This window comes from Heliangelus exortis, chromosome 2 (genome assembly GCF_036169615.1).
Source record: "Heliangelus exortis chromosome 2, bHelExo1.hap1, whole genome shotgun sequence".
Lineage (NCBI taxonomy): Eukaryota > Metazoa > Chordata > Aves > Apodiformes > Trochilidae > Heliangelus > Heliangelus exortis.
The window spans coordinates 135148316-135161145 of NC_092423.1; the positions used below are offsets into that span (position 1 = coordinate 135148316).

General features: G+C 33.2%; 1 protein-coding gene across 2 annotated transcripts in view; it reads right to left on the minus strand.

The window, feature by feature from the left end:
- CSMD3 (CUB and Sushi multiple domains 3) overlaps nucleotides 1–12830 on the minus strand; it is a 544465-nt gene that overhangs the window by 407027 nt on the left and 124608 nt on the right. For both annotated transcript variants that reach the window (XM_071738231.1, XM_071738232.1), the window contains exon 4: nucleotides 3332–3526. In XM_071738231.1, the coding sequence (XP_071594332.1) occupies nucleotides 3332–3526 (195 nt within the window). The remainder of the gene's footprint in view (nucleotides 1–3331; nucleotides 3527–12830) is intronic.

Below are 12830 nucleotides of genomic sequence, written 5' to 3' on the forward strand. Positions count from 1 at the left end.
AGCCCAATAATCCTAATTAACTTCTCCAATTTTAGAGAAGTATTATTGCCATTTGTAGACAATTTTCATTTTTACTGTACCATTCCTAAGAGTGCTGGCTATTCTAAGCCATTGATTTATAATGTCCCAAAAAGAATCTGTGCAACAATCTCTGAGAAACTGCTCATTCATTAGTGTCAAGTTATCCTCATATCTTACATAGAAATGCATCATTCTATGACATACTTCTCTTGGTTTTCCTTTTACTTTCTTTAAATAATCCAATCTGTTTTTAATCCACTTGCAGACAGCTAAAAAGGGGCATTACCCAAGAATAAGGACTAACACAAGACTGGCTTTGCACACAAGACCTGGCTTCAGACAAAAAGCTGCTCATTCCCCATGAGATGTAATTTATTCCTGTTTTTAAGTTAGCACACTTTATTTTCCTCTGTGTATATTGTCAGTTCCACTCATTAATGCACTGCACAGCATCAACTGCAGCACTTCGACTTTATCTCCTGCTTTGTTCTCTACACAGCCCCCAAAGCCCAGCTGAGTCAGCTTACTTACTGATTACATTACTAGGTTCTCTTTGCCACACTGTCATAAAATCATTTACTCCAGCAACCAAATTTATCTGTTTGTGAAATGCTTATATTGTTCCCTCAATATTTCTTGGTAGTAACATGAAGTTTTTCTTTTTCCTCTCTCATATTCTGAACTACTATAGGCTGCATACATAGAGATACACCCCTTCGAGAAAGTGTACTGGAGGGTCTACAATGGACAATGTAAAAGTAATTATCTAAAAAAATTATATTTCCTAAATTCACTTGTTCTGAATTACAAGAGGGAGATGACAATGGTGTTGTCACACAGGTGTTACAAAGACATCTCTAAGCTCGGCTCCACTGACATCTAAGCATACTGTAACTTTAGAACTTTGTTAATTTTTTTTTCTATAGGTAAAAACAAACAAACAAACCCCCCAGTTAACACAGAATACAGTATACTTTTGTCCCATTCTTGGAGCTTTTTTCTAACAAATTAGACAATGAAACTTCATTGTAGGTCATGGCATTGAAATACTCAGTATTTCTCCAGTCCCACTAATTATATTTACATGAGCAGCTAGCATTTGCATGTCTGCAAGCCCTGGCTGCCTATCAAAAAACAGCAGTCAAGTTTTTTAGAATTGAGAAAAAATAATTTTTGTATGTATACCCTCAAAGTTATACACCACTTCACTTGTTTGTCTCAGGATTTTTTATTCTAAATGTAATGACCATTGGAAGGGAACAGTAAGACATTTATCAGAGAAACTTCATACAGATGAGTAGCTGTTTAACCTCAAGAGTATCCACAGCAAATAGAGAGAAAGAGATAAGAAGATCATTAGTGGTTAATCACCTGTAGCAACCTTCTGCAGAATTCTGTGTTGGATAATTGTATTAGACAAAATTAAGACAAATTCATTAAATGGAATCACAAAGCTCTCTCTCTTAAATGTATAGTTAGATGTCTCTGATATAAAGCATAGATTCAAAGAAAAAACAATGGAAAATAATTAGATGAATTTTTAATTAAACGTGGAACTTAACAGTGATTTTGTTCATTAAGCCTTTAAGCCATTTTTGCCTGATGTTAAAACTTAAAACAAGAATGTGTCACATTCATAGGTTACATTTCAGTGATTCGTAACCACTAGTATTAAAATGCTTGCCTTGTTTTTTTTAATTTTTATCTGTAAAGCTTTTACCCCTTAGATTCTTCACTGCTGCTGATTAGAGAGAACTGTCTTTTCCAAAAAAAATGTTTTCCTTCTGCATGAGAGTCAGCAGTAAATTAAGTCACCTCTTTTGCATACAGTGAAAAGTTAGAGTTCATTCGGTCTCTGGACAAAACTACAATATTGAAACCCAGCAGAACTTGTTTCCTCTTTCTCTGAATCATTTCCAAATTGTCAGTTCTATATTGCCCTAGGGAGTGATACTATTCCGATAATGGCCTCTCTAAGTCAAGAATAAAAAGCAGTATGTTTTTCAGATGTTTACATGGTAGTCTTCTGCTTACACATTAGAAGTTATGTTAACCACAGGACCACTTTGGCAGCTTTTCACTCAGATTCAAATTTGCACTGTGTATTTTCATAACCCCTTGCAATACAAAGAAAATCTGCCCAAAGTTCTACAGAAAAATGTTGCATCAAAAGAAAGTACGTGTAACACTGTGACTGTGATGACTGCCTGGCAAGTGGAAGCATCAGGTTCAAGTCTCTCATCTTTCTCCTTTAAGATTACTGGTTTTATGTCAATTCATCTCAAAACTGTCAGATCAAGAATTTGAACAATAGTCCATTAGTCTGAATAGAAGTTTTGTGCAAGTTAATATATTCTCTTCTTTTCTGTGATCATCTCCGCAAACGAAGTTTGGATTTATGCCTTGATTGTGTATTTTCTTTGTTATTACCTAGTATCTTTCTGGGAAGTAGCATACACATTTCCCATACATAACTGCTTCTTCGGAGTACTGGTTTTAACTGAACTGAATTTTTATTTTTTAATGATAAATCTATCAGAATGCTAATTTCTGTTGGAATGTTTTTCTAGTCCCTGCAAGACTGCATCAATGTTTTAGACAGAGATATATTTTACATTCTCTAAAGTTAACCTGTGTATCCAGAGAAAATACCTAAAAGGTTGCCCAACATAACAATATTTCATCAGCATACATTTTTATTGTATTGTTGTGTATATGATATCTCAATTTTATCAGCTTAGCTCCTTTTATTACTGTGCCACATTTCTCTCTGGTAGTCTCAGAAAATTTCTAACATAAGGGAAAAGGATTTGACCTACAAGGTTTGTAAGAATGGAAGGGATATCCCATGTAGAAGGCTTAAAATATCAAAGCTGACTAAGAATGAGAGGAAGTCCCCCTAGCTGTATAGTTTTGGTATTTTCATACTTCTACGTGCTTAATATCCAAATTAATACCTGACAAAAAGTCAGTCCTTGGGAAGTACTAATGGATTCCAAATTTACACTCCCGAAGCTGTCAACAGGTTGAACACAGACATTTTCATCTTGCTTACTGCTAGGTTTCTAGTTCTTATTTCATTATATGTATTTAAAAATAAATGAGAAATACCATTTTAATAGGATGGTGACTTAAACATTAGTAGGTGTTCATGCTGACACACATCATGTGAGCAAGAGATCATAATATTCAAAAAGGCTTTTCTTTGTATAGTCACAGTTAAGTTAATTATTCAAAGAGATTTTAAACTTATTCATGCTTATAAATATGATGCTTAGATTCGAGAACAGTGCTGTAGCATTTCTCTTACCTCTACAGATAGGCACAGGAAAGTCCCAAGATGCTGTATTCACAGAGTTAGCTATGCAAGTTAGCTGAGGGTGACCATCCAAAATATATCCAGTTACACAGCTGTATCGGATTTTGTCACCTACATCAAATCTTGTACCGTACAAGATACCCTTTGGTGGAACTCCTGGATTGCCACAGGAACTACTCTGTAATTCTGAAGCAGAAAAAAAATTATTACTTATAATGTGTTTATAAAGCAGTACTGCATTGTGCTGTAGAATATACTACACAGAAATTATGCCAACTTTGGGCATATAGTGTGTTATCTTGGATATTATACAACTCATAACATGGAAGTGCCATTACTGACTTAGTCTCTAAAGTGTCTGTGTATGTACCCACATAACCAAAGGTAGAACATGAGGCTTTTCTTAAGCTCCAGATATATTAATATATTTTAGTTGATATCAAAGAACACATTATATACAAAGAAGAAAAAAAGGAACTTGACATGTTTCTGTGTCTTAAATTATACAGATACAAAAAAATAAACAAAACTCTAATACAGACATAAAAGAACATCAGATTTGAATCAACCAAAATGAAGAATAAATAAAAGTACTTGAGATAGAACACTAGGTGAAGGTTTTAACCAACATACGCCTGAGCATGATCAGGATTCTTGGAATGATTTAATAGATTTTATATAATGAGGTAAAAGTAACTGATTAACTGAGAGTAACTGATTTCTGAGCAAAGTGTTGGTTAATTTAAACATATGGAATACCATAGATCTGGATGACAAACTCTAATGCAGACCTTTAAACCACTGAGAATCCAAAATGAGTTGCAGCTCTGCTGTTTGATCTCTGAGGACATTAATTAAGAGTTCAGCTTTATTAGGAGTTACACTCCAAATGTGTATTTGACTGATGATTCAGCATCACAAATAGCTTGATTACAGCATTTTCTGTCATTTACTGATGAAGTCCTTTAGTTAATGAACATAAAAAGATAGATTTTGTACAAGTCTGAGAAAAGGAGATTTCATAATCTCATCCTGAGCTCTTTAAAGTTTGTAGAGAGTATGCTTACCAGCATAATGCTAACAGAGAAGAAGCAAATCAGGTAAACACATACTTGGATTCATAGCAAATTTCCTTAATCTACAAAGTGAGGAAACAAGATAAAAGAAGGGTATATATGTATTGTCTTAATTTATTTTCTTGAGTTCCATGGAATTAATTGTTCTTCTGTATCCCTCATATGCTCATGTGTGTGCACATATATATATTAACCTATTTAATTATATTATGGAAAAAAGAGAAGAAAGAAAAATACTGTTCTAATAGGTTTCAGTTAAAGAAAAAAGGTATCAAAGACAACAAACCAAACAGTATGGATCATGAGTTACATTAAATTGTCAAACTTCCATGCCAAGAACTTAGATATATTAATAGATTTCTGATACCAGCTATGAAAAAAAAGCTATGTAACAGTTATTAAAAGAATCCACTGTAGTCAAATATATAAGCTGTATATGCTAGACATTTCTATAAATGTGCTATATATACAATATATGCTAACACTGTATTCATCTGCAAGACTTATTGTATCAATCATGTTTTGATGTGAATATGTTGAACATGCCTATTAGTTGCTGTTGTCATTGCTACTAGTGCTTTCTTTATCTTACAGAGTAAACTCTGTGGATCTGGACCTGACTTTCATAACCTTATGCATGGATAATTATACAGTTAGCCTGCTCATGATCATTTCAAGCTCACCTAAAGTGGTATTCTTACTACTGCTTTATCAAGCTAAGTGTTCTGTCCTCCAGCAAAAGTCTCCTGTGCTCAAATCTGCTTTCAAGCTTTGTAGAGAAGTCAATGCTACAGTTGATTCCTGCATATTTATTCAAAGGGATTTCTCTTAAATCCTTTAAAGGTTATCAAGGCCACTTGAGTTCCTACTTATCATCACAGTATGTCAAAATAGAGTTAAGAATATTATCCTGTGGATTTTGCTTATCTTATGTATCATATTATATTAACTTGAAAACCCTGCCTGTAAACAGTGTTTGTAATTTTTGGCTTCTCCAAGAAGAGAAATCTTTCAGAGGCCTTTATTTATTATTGGTTTGTAAAAGGTCAGAAAAAGATTCCCTGTCCTTTGAAATGAAGAATATAAAGATTAGTGATGCCTTTAACTGTCACTGTATAAAATTGCTTTCTTTACTCTTACTGCTGTCTCATCAAGAATTACTCACAGAAGGCAACATATTCTTATGAAAATATATTATATTTTAAAGCACCAATTAAAAATCATCCTTCTTCTAAAATAAAACTAATTTTCCACTTGCAGTACTATCTGTCTGCCAAAAAAGAACATCTAGCATTTTCCATTAACTTTTTAATGTCATGAAAGTCTTACTAATTCTAACCCTAGAAGCAAATTTGTTCCTGATTCTAGATTATAAAGAAGAAAGTGAATTGCACACTTTAAAATGTATAAGTTTCTTCTATGACTATTTTCATCTTCAACATTCACAAATGCTTTATTCTGAGGGGGATGGATGCAATTCACCAAGTAACTGAATTGGTAACAGTAACAGTGCACTACAGCTTCCAGCCATTTAAAGCTATGGATTGCTACCTTGAGGTTGTCATCTGTCAGAGAACACAGGAACTGCTAAACTAGATTGTCATTTTTGTTCAGTTCTTAACAGATTTTTTTACTTCAGTCACATTCTTATATTCAGTAATGATATGAAGTGTGGAAAAGTATTTCCTTTTAAATTTGCCATATTCTAATTTGGTTAAATTTACCCTTGTTCATGTGCTCTGAAAATAAGCAAAATTGAGTATTTTAAATCCTACTCTTTACATTTTTATTGTGTGGCTGTTCATCTCCTTTTTAAAGCGAGCTCACCCAATTGTTTCAATTTATTTCTGACTAAAAATTTTCTTTGCCCTAGATTTAATTGTCAATTATTTCTGAAATTATGGACACTGTTTGCTTACACCAAACCAAAATGCTTTTTATAATCAATATTACATCTGTAAGTGAGGTGCATATTAACTTACTTGTCCTCTCCATTTTTTTCCTGTTGATAAAACACAGGGATCAAAATACTCTTTAGTGGTTTTCAATGAGTTTCTATATTAAATTAATTCCTATTTATGTCAGTGGGAATTCTCTTTAAAGACTCTGGGTAAAATATGCCTCAGAGAGTTCTGTTTAGCAAGAATGGACATGCTCCTTTAAAGAGTTTAATTACTAGAAATTCAGTCACTTATAAATACTAATTAATAAGCTATTCAAATTAAATTACGTAAAATATAATATCTTTGTGAGAGTCCTTTCAAAACCAAAGCTGTGAAAAGTTGAGACTATGAGCATTCACTCAAGGAAAATCAAGTCATAATCAGATTTGGACATTTCAAATTTACTTTCTTTTTATTCAAATTTTAAGGAAGGAATTATTTTTTTTATGTTACTTACTAAATGAAGAGTAGCACCCAAGCTCCCTAATATATTAAAATTACATTATTTGGTGTCCAAATATCTAGGTCAAGTATTTGCAAATATTCCACTAAAAAATGAATTTGTTATATCATTTTATTGATGATGGGCATTCAGCTCAGTGGAAACTATTTGTATATTTCTCTGCTGAAGATTAATATTCTTCAGGCACTAAATCTGATATTTAAATTTAGGAACAGAAATACTACTTTTTGAAAGTGTTGATCTATGTGTCTATCATAGTTTTTGTTCACAGTTATTACAAATAATTATGATCTCATAAGCAGCGACCTAAAGTGATTCATGTTGTCAGTATAAAATGTATGTCTTCACGTTGTAGTCACTCTCTGAAAAACCTATGGAATACCCCAGTAGAGAGTAGTATATATTTCATTTATTATTTTAAAAACTGAGTATTCCTGTATCCCTATACTGACAGTTTGGTTATCTCTCTGTGTTACTGCATGGCACTAGTCCTAGACTGCTTGTTCACTCATGTCTGCTATTCCAGAAATTAACTCCTCTGCCAGAAAAATCTAACTGTGGTCCAGGGAATACACCATTCTTTTGGGACAGTTCTTGGCATAGCTGGAAATACTAGAACATGGCTGTACATAGACATCCCTTGGAAAAACAACACATATATGTTGTTTCATTCACAAGTGAAAATATCTTGTTATTGAAGACTCAAGACTGACTTCAGGAGTGGTGCATGTAATATGTGTCTATTAGGAAAGATTATAAATTTGTAACAATATGAAGTATCCTGAAATTTAGTTGTCCAAAATTCACTTATATCAAATTTTGTAACGGTATATTTTAGTTGCACATATTTTTCCAAAGGCTTTATAATCTAAAGAAGTATCCTAGATCCATTGTTTCTACCTCATAATAGTAGAGTTTTGATTTTTTTTTTCTCAAAGCATGTATTTTGCTTTCTTTTCCAGTCTGTCCTCATGCATGTTGCTCTTAATATATGAGTTAGTATGGTTTAGATTTAAATCTAAAAAGGAATAAATGAATAACTGATGAGTATAGAAATATCACTGTGTTCCTACACGCATATTGAAATATACGTTTAGACACCTGTCCCACTTGAGTTTACAGAGTGGGGTAAAACACAAGAAAAATTTGGAGGAGGCAACATCCTTGTAGTGAAGGAAAAAAACTATAAAACTTAATATCTTAATATCTTAAACTTAGTATCTTAGTGACAATTTAACTGCACAAATATGTATGGTGCAGAGAGCTAAGAAAGAGACATTCTAAATGAATACTTTAAAAAGATCTTCCATGAACAATACAGATTTATTAAAATGAAGACTGAATGAAAAAAAAATCCTCCTCCCCAAATCCAGGTTTTTCCTTTGCATATTGCAACATGAGTGATTACTCTTTGATCGGAACAAATGTATCACCTCAAGATAGAAATTCAGAATGAAGAGTCACTGTTATGAAATTCTCATTTCTTTATAGCTGTAGTAGAAATAACAGTTAATGACCAAAACTACTCTGAGGTTTTGCTTTCTGCATTTCACGTGGGTCAGACAAAAGAGATTGTCATATTATGGTACCTATCTATAAACAGGCAGGCAGGAAAAAAAGGTAAAACATGGTTTTAATTCTGTTCTAATTGCTCTTTCCTGATAGACAAATATTTTTGTAATAGTAACCTCACTGAGGGTCTCTACTGTTCACTAAAGATAATACAGCTAATTACATTTAATAGCCTTTTTTAATGAGTTAATGTAATATACCAATATATAATATAATATAATATAATATAATATAATATAATATAATAATATAACATATGTATATAATATAATTCTTCTACAAGCAAGAGAAGAACAACAAAAAGAAGTACAGCAAAACCCCTCCAGGATGTGTGAAGGAAATGAGTTATAGTTATAGTACTGTAGTAACATTGATGCTGTGAGCCTGACAAATGTAATACAAGAAATGGTCCAGGGTTTGCAATACATTCCTTTCAGAATACCTGTTTAAATCAGCTAAAGTTGCAGTACAGCACTAGAGAGATGAAAGACCTTGCAAGAAGACATCAGTCCTAATTTTACCATATGACAGAGTAACACAGTGCCACATAAGATCAAGAGGAAGATGATCATAAGTTTCAGTAGATCTGGTTAAATCTGACATTTCCCCATCAGACACTTCTAAAGTGTTACCTCAAGGGAATGACAAAGAGGTAAAGACTGAATAGTTAGCTAGGAGAGCTGTACAGATTTCAGCACCAGCCACCCTTGTTTGTCTTTACCAAAATCCACTTGACTTTGATTAAAGCTTTATCTGCTCTTCTTTTCCAGTGCTGAGGGCACCTGTTAAATCCCAAGTGTTTAAGGAAGGTAAATGGACATAGTGCATGGAATGAGAAAAATCACTGGAGACTCCATGAAGTTCTAGAATGAGTGCATAGTTGCCAGGGTCACAGAGATTCCCCATCCACACTGTTCTAAGTGTATTCAACACTATCAGTGTAGTTCAAAACCTGAGGTTCTGTATCTGCCACATGGGTTGGTTGTTAAGCTTCCCAGGTGGATGAAGCCCAGACAGATGCACCCTTTGTGCCCACATCAATTGTAACAGGATTGATCCATTTAGACTTTAGTGATTCTCAGCACTTTTTGTTGGCATAGCTGTATTCCCTAGATATCTAGGAACTCTAATTGTATAATTGTATTTATGGAACAAAGACTATTTAAGAATCCAGGACAATCTAAAAATATAATATTAAAACCTATATCAAATCTATATTCCTTCTGCAATATTGCTTACTATGCCTTTTAGAGTTATACAAAAGAATTTACTCTTCAATTTCTATATTTTTATGGTAGGACATTTCTCACAATATTATTTATTCTTCTTACACTGTTACCTTTCCTTATTTTGCCTTATGCTAGTTACTATATAAATGTTGCATTGCTCCTCACTGGCACTTCTTACCTAGAGAATTTACAGTAACCAAAGAAATGAAAAGCTAACTGAATTTAGGAAAAGGCAGCTTACCCACCAAGGTAAGCTTGCTGCCCATCTCAGAAGCCTCCTGATGGCAAAGGTCACCTGAACCAACCGATAAATAGTCAGAGGATACACACACATGTCCATAGTTGATCAACCATGCCTCACAACTGACTAATGAGCCAAGGTTTCCCCACTACAGACCTTCACAAATGATGTCCTAACACTGCAGGCAGAGAAAGGATCTTGACATAGGAGAACTGAGCACTAGATGGCACCTGAAACATTTAGAGCTTCTATGTGAAGAGTAACAAAGATTTCTTTCCATGGTAACATGAAATTTAACTTTTTAATATATATTGCATATACTTGGTGTAAGCAGGTGTTGATATTTATAGGTCTATATATAGAATTACTATTGCGAGACACTAGTGCTCTGTTAGAAGTACAAATGTTTGATGCAGTTGGATCACTTCACTGACTGCCTGTGTTCTTGTTTTCAAAGCACATGCTGTTTCTTATAGTAAAATTTCAGTCTAGTTTCTACCATTATTTTTGGCATGAAGTACTTCTTAAATTTATAGAAAACACGTTTTACAAAGTTAGAGCTATATATCTGTACTTATTTCTAAATGTTAATGTTTTTGCCATTTTTGCAAAAGAAATGTAGGATGTAATTCTATAATTTATTTTTCATTTATAAAATTTTAGGTTTAGCATTTTCCTTTATAAAATTGAATCAGTATTGTCTCCAAAACCTGCATCACAGTTGTTTTTCCAGTACTGCCATTTCTTGATGGAATTAATGTTCTTACTGTATTTGACGGCAAAGGGTCATAATCAGCCTTCTGGGATGTCATGATGACATTACCAAACTCTTTAGAGGTCTTTTCTTTTTTATATTTCATATTGAATCTCAAGCAGCAGGTTGAGACTACAGCTCAGTAGGCAGGATATGTAGTGGTTAGACAGCCTTTGTTTAGTCAAGACGAGATCACTGGGATTATTTTTCTGAATGTTCTTATAGTAGCCTGTCAACTAAATGTCTTCTTTAGAAAACATAAACTCTACCCTTTAATGTAGATCAGATGGAATTTAAAGTCCTTAATCCATGCTTATTTTTAAAGTATTTTCATGAATACTTCATAATGCACCAGAACATCTTTCAGATTATATATGGATATGATACAATGTATTATCTGTCATTAATATGTATGCATACTCTCAAGAGTGTAAACTTGTGGTAACGCATAAATAAATGTAAAGTAAAAACGCTGCATTCTGAAATACAACACATTGTGAATCAAAATATTTTAATGAAAATTCTGAAATAAAATGTCCACTCCATATCAAGATGGAAGTGTAATTCCTTCTCTTTCCATTGAACTGTATTCAAGGATCTTGCAGTCAGAATACAGCTGAAAATACTGCTGATATATTAAGGAAGAGTAAATTTATAATTAAAAGTATATAACTAATAGTAGTAAAATTGTTTTATTTGCTCATTTTTCTCAGTGTTTATGATATGACTCAGAAATACACAAAAAGCAGATCTTGCATGATGAAGTGCTATTTGCAGAGTAATTTTTTTTCTAACTACAATCATACCTTTTAGCTCTGAAGCAAATGGCTACTAATAAAGTCCTATTTATTAGAAAAGGTCTCTTCAGTTCATGATCATCTGAGGTATAATATGAATTTTTCATTAAAAATGTCCAAACACGAGAACATTTAAAAATGCTGGGTCAAGGATATATGGGTGATTCTGCTTTTAATAGTACTTATGCTGATAATTTTGTAGTGCTTAACTGCAGTATGGCCGAATGACTCTGCTGCATAAGTTGAAATAATACATTACTGATCTTGTCCAAATTGCTTACATGATGATTCATTAACCAGAAAAGACAGTGTGATCAAAGTAAGGGATAATAATATGAATAAATAAACATCTGAGACAGACCATTCACCAAGAGCATACAAAAAACCCTTTGAATAAGTTATATTCCACAAAACTTTGGTTTATCACTCAGTGGTGAGCTGTGCACCCACAATATTGTGACTTCCGAAACACCCTTCCACATGGGGGGAAAAGTACATTCTACTCCAAATACAAAAGCATTAGGTTTTCTTTTCTTATCTATTTCACCTTTCCCTTTCACTTTTAGTAACACTGCCTAAATTTCCTTTGCTTGGGAAGCAGTTAGCTGTAATTATTACTTTATTTCAGTGTTTATTACCTTCCTCTTGCAAGAATTACCATTAGTATTGATATTCAGGGTTCTATTACACCTTCATTGCATAGGCTCCTGCATTTCTTAGAGAACACCTCCTGAGCCTCAGAATTTCCATGTTTTGTCATATATTGGAGACAAGTTTCCTGGCACATTTGGAAAATACTTTCAGAAATCTCTAGCACAGAAGAATGTAGTGTATTTTCTGATGAAACATGATTTTCCTATGCAAGTATTATTTAAAATGTCTGTAAAAAGAAAAAACTTTCAAGCTGAATTTGTATTAACAGTCTTCTATAGGCAAGTATCTACGGATTTCTATATGGGGAGGTTGATGAAAAGTGTTTATAATTTTTTTTTCTTTCTAATAGTGAAAAAAAAAGAATACTGTGATGCTCATTATTCGAGTACACTATTGCCCCTGGGCTATGGACTATTATGAGTATGTTTTACAGAGAAATCAGAAAGGGCCATTTGTGATTTCTAGTCTGAGTCCTGTAGTAGCAGAGCTCAAACTGTTTTCTTTGTTATTCCTGCATCAAAATAATTCTGAGATATATGCAGTAAAAGACATATAATCTTCTTTTATAGATAAAGTAACAGAGAGCATCTGCAAAATAATTAAATGATGTATACATACTAACTTTCTTTCTTCAGAGTCTCTTTTTTAACCAATATAAGCTTGAACTCCCATTGTCAGCCCTCTCTCAAATCATGCTAGAAGCCAGAATAACAGCTACTTTTCTCCACATCCCCTCAGGTTACCTGCTGTGGATTATTCCT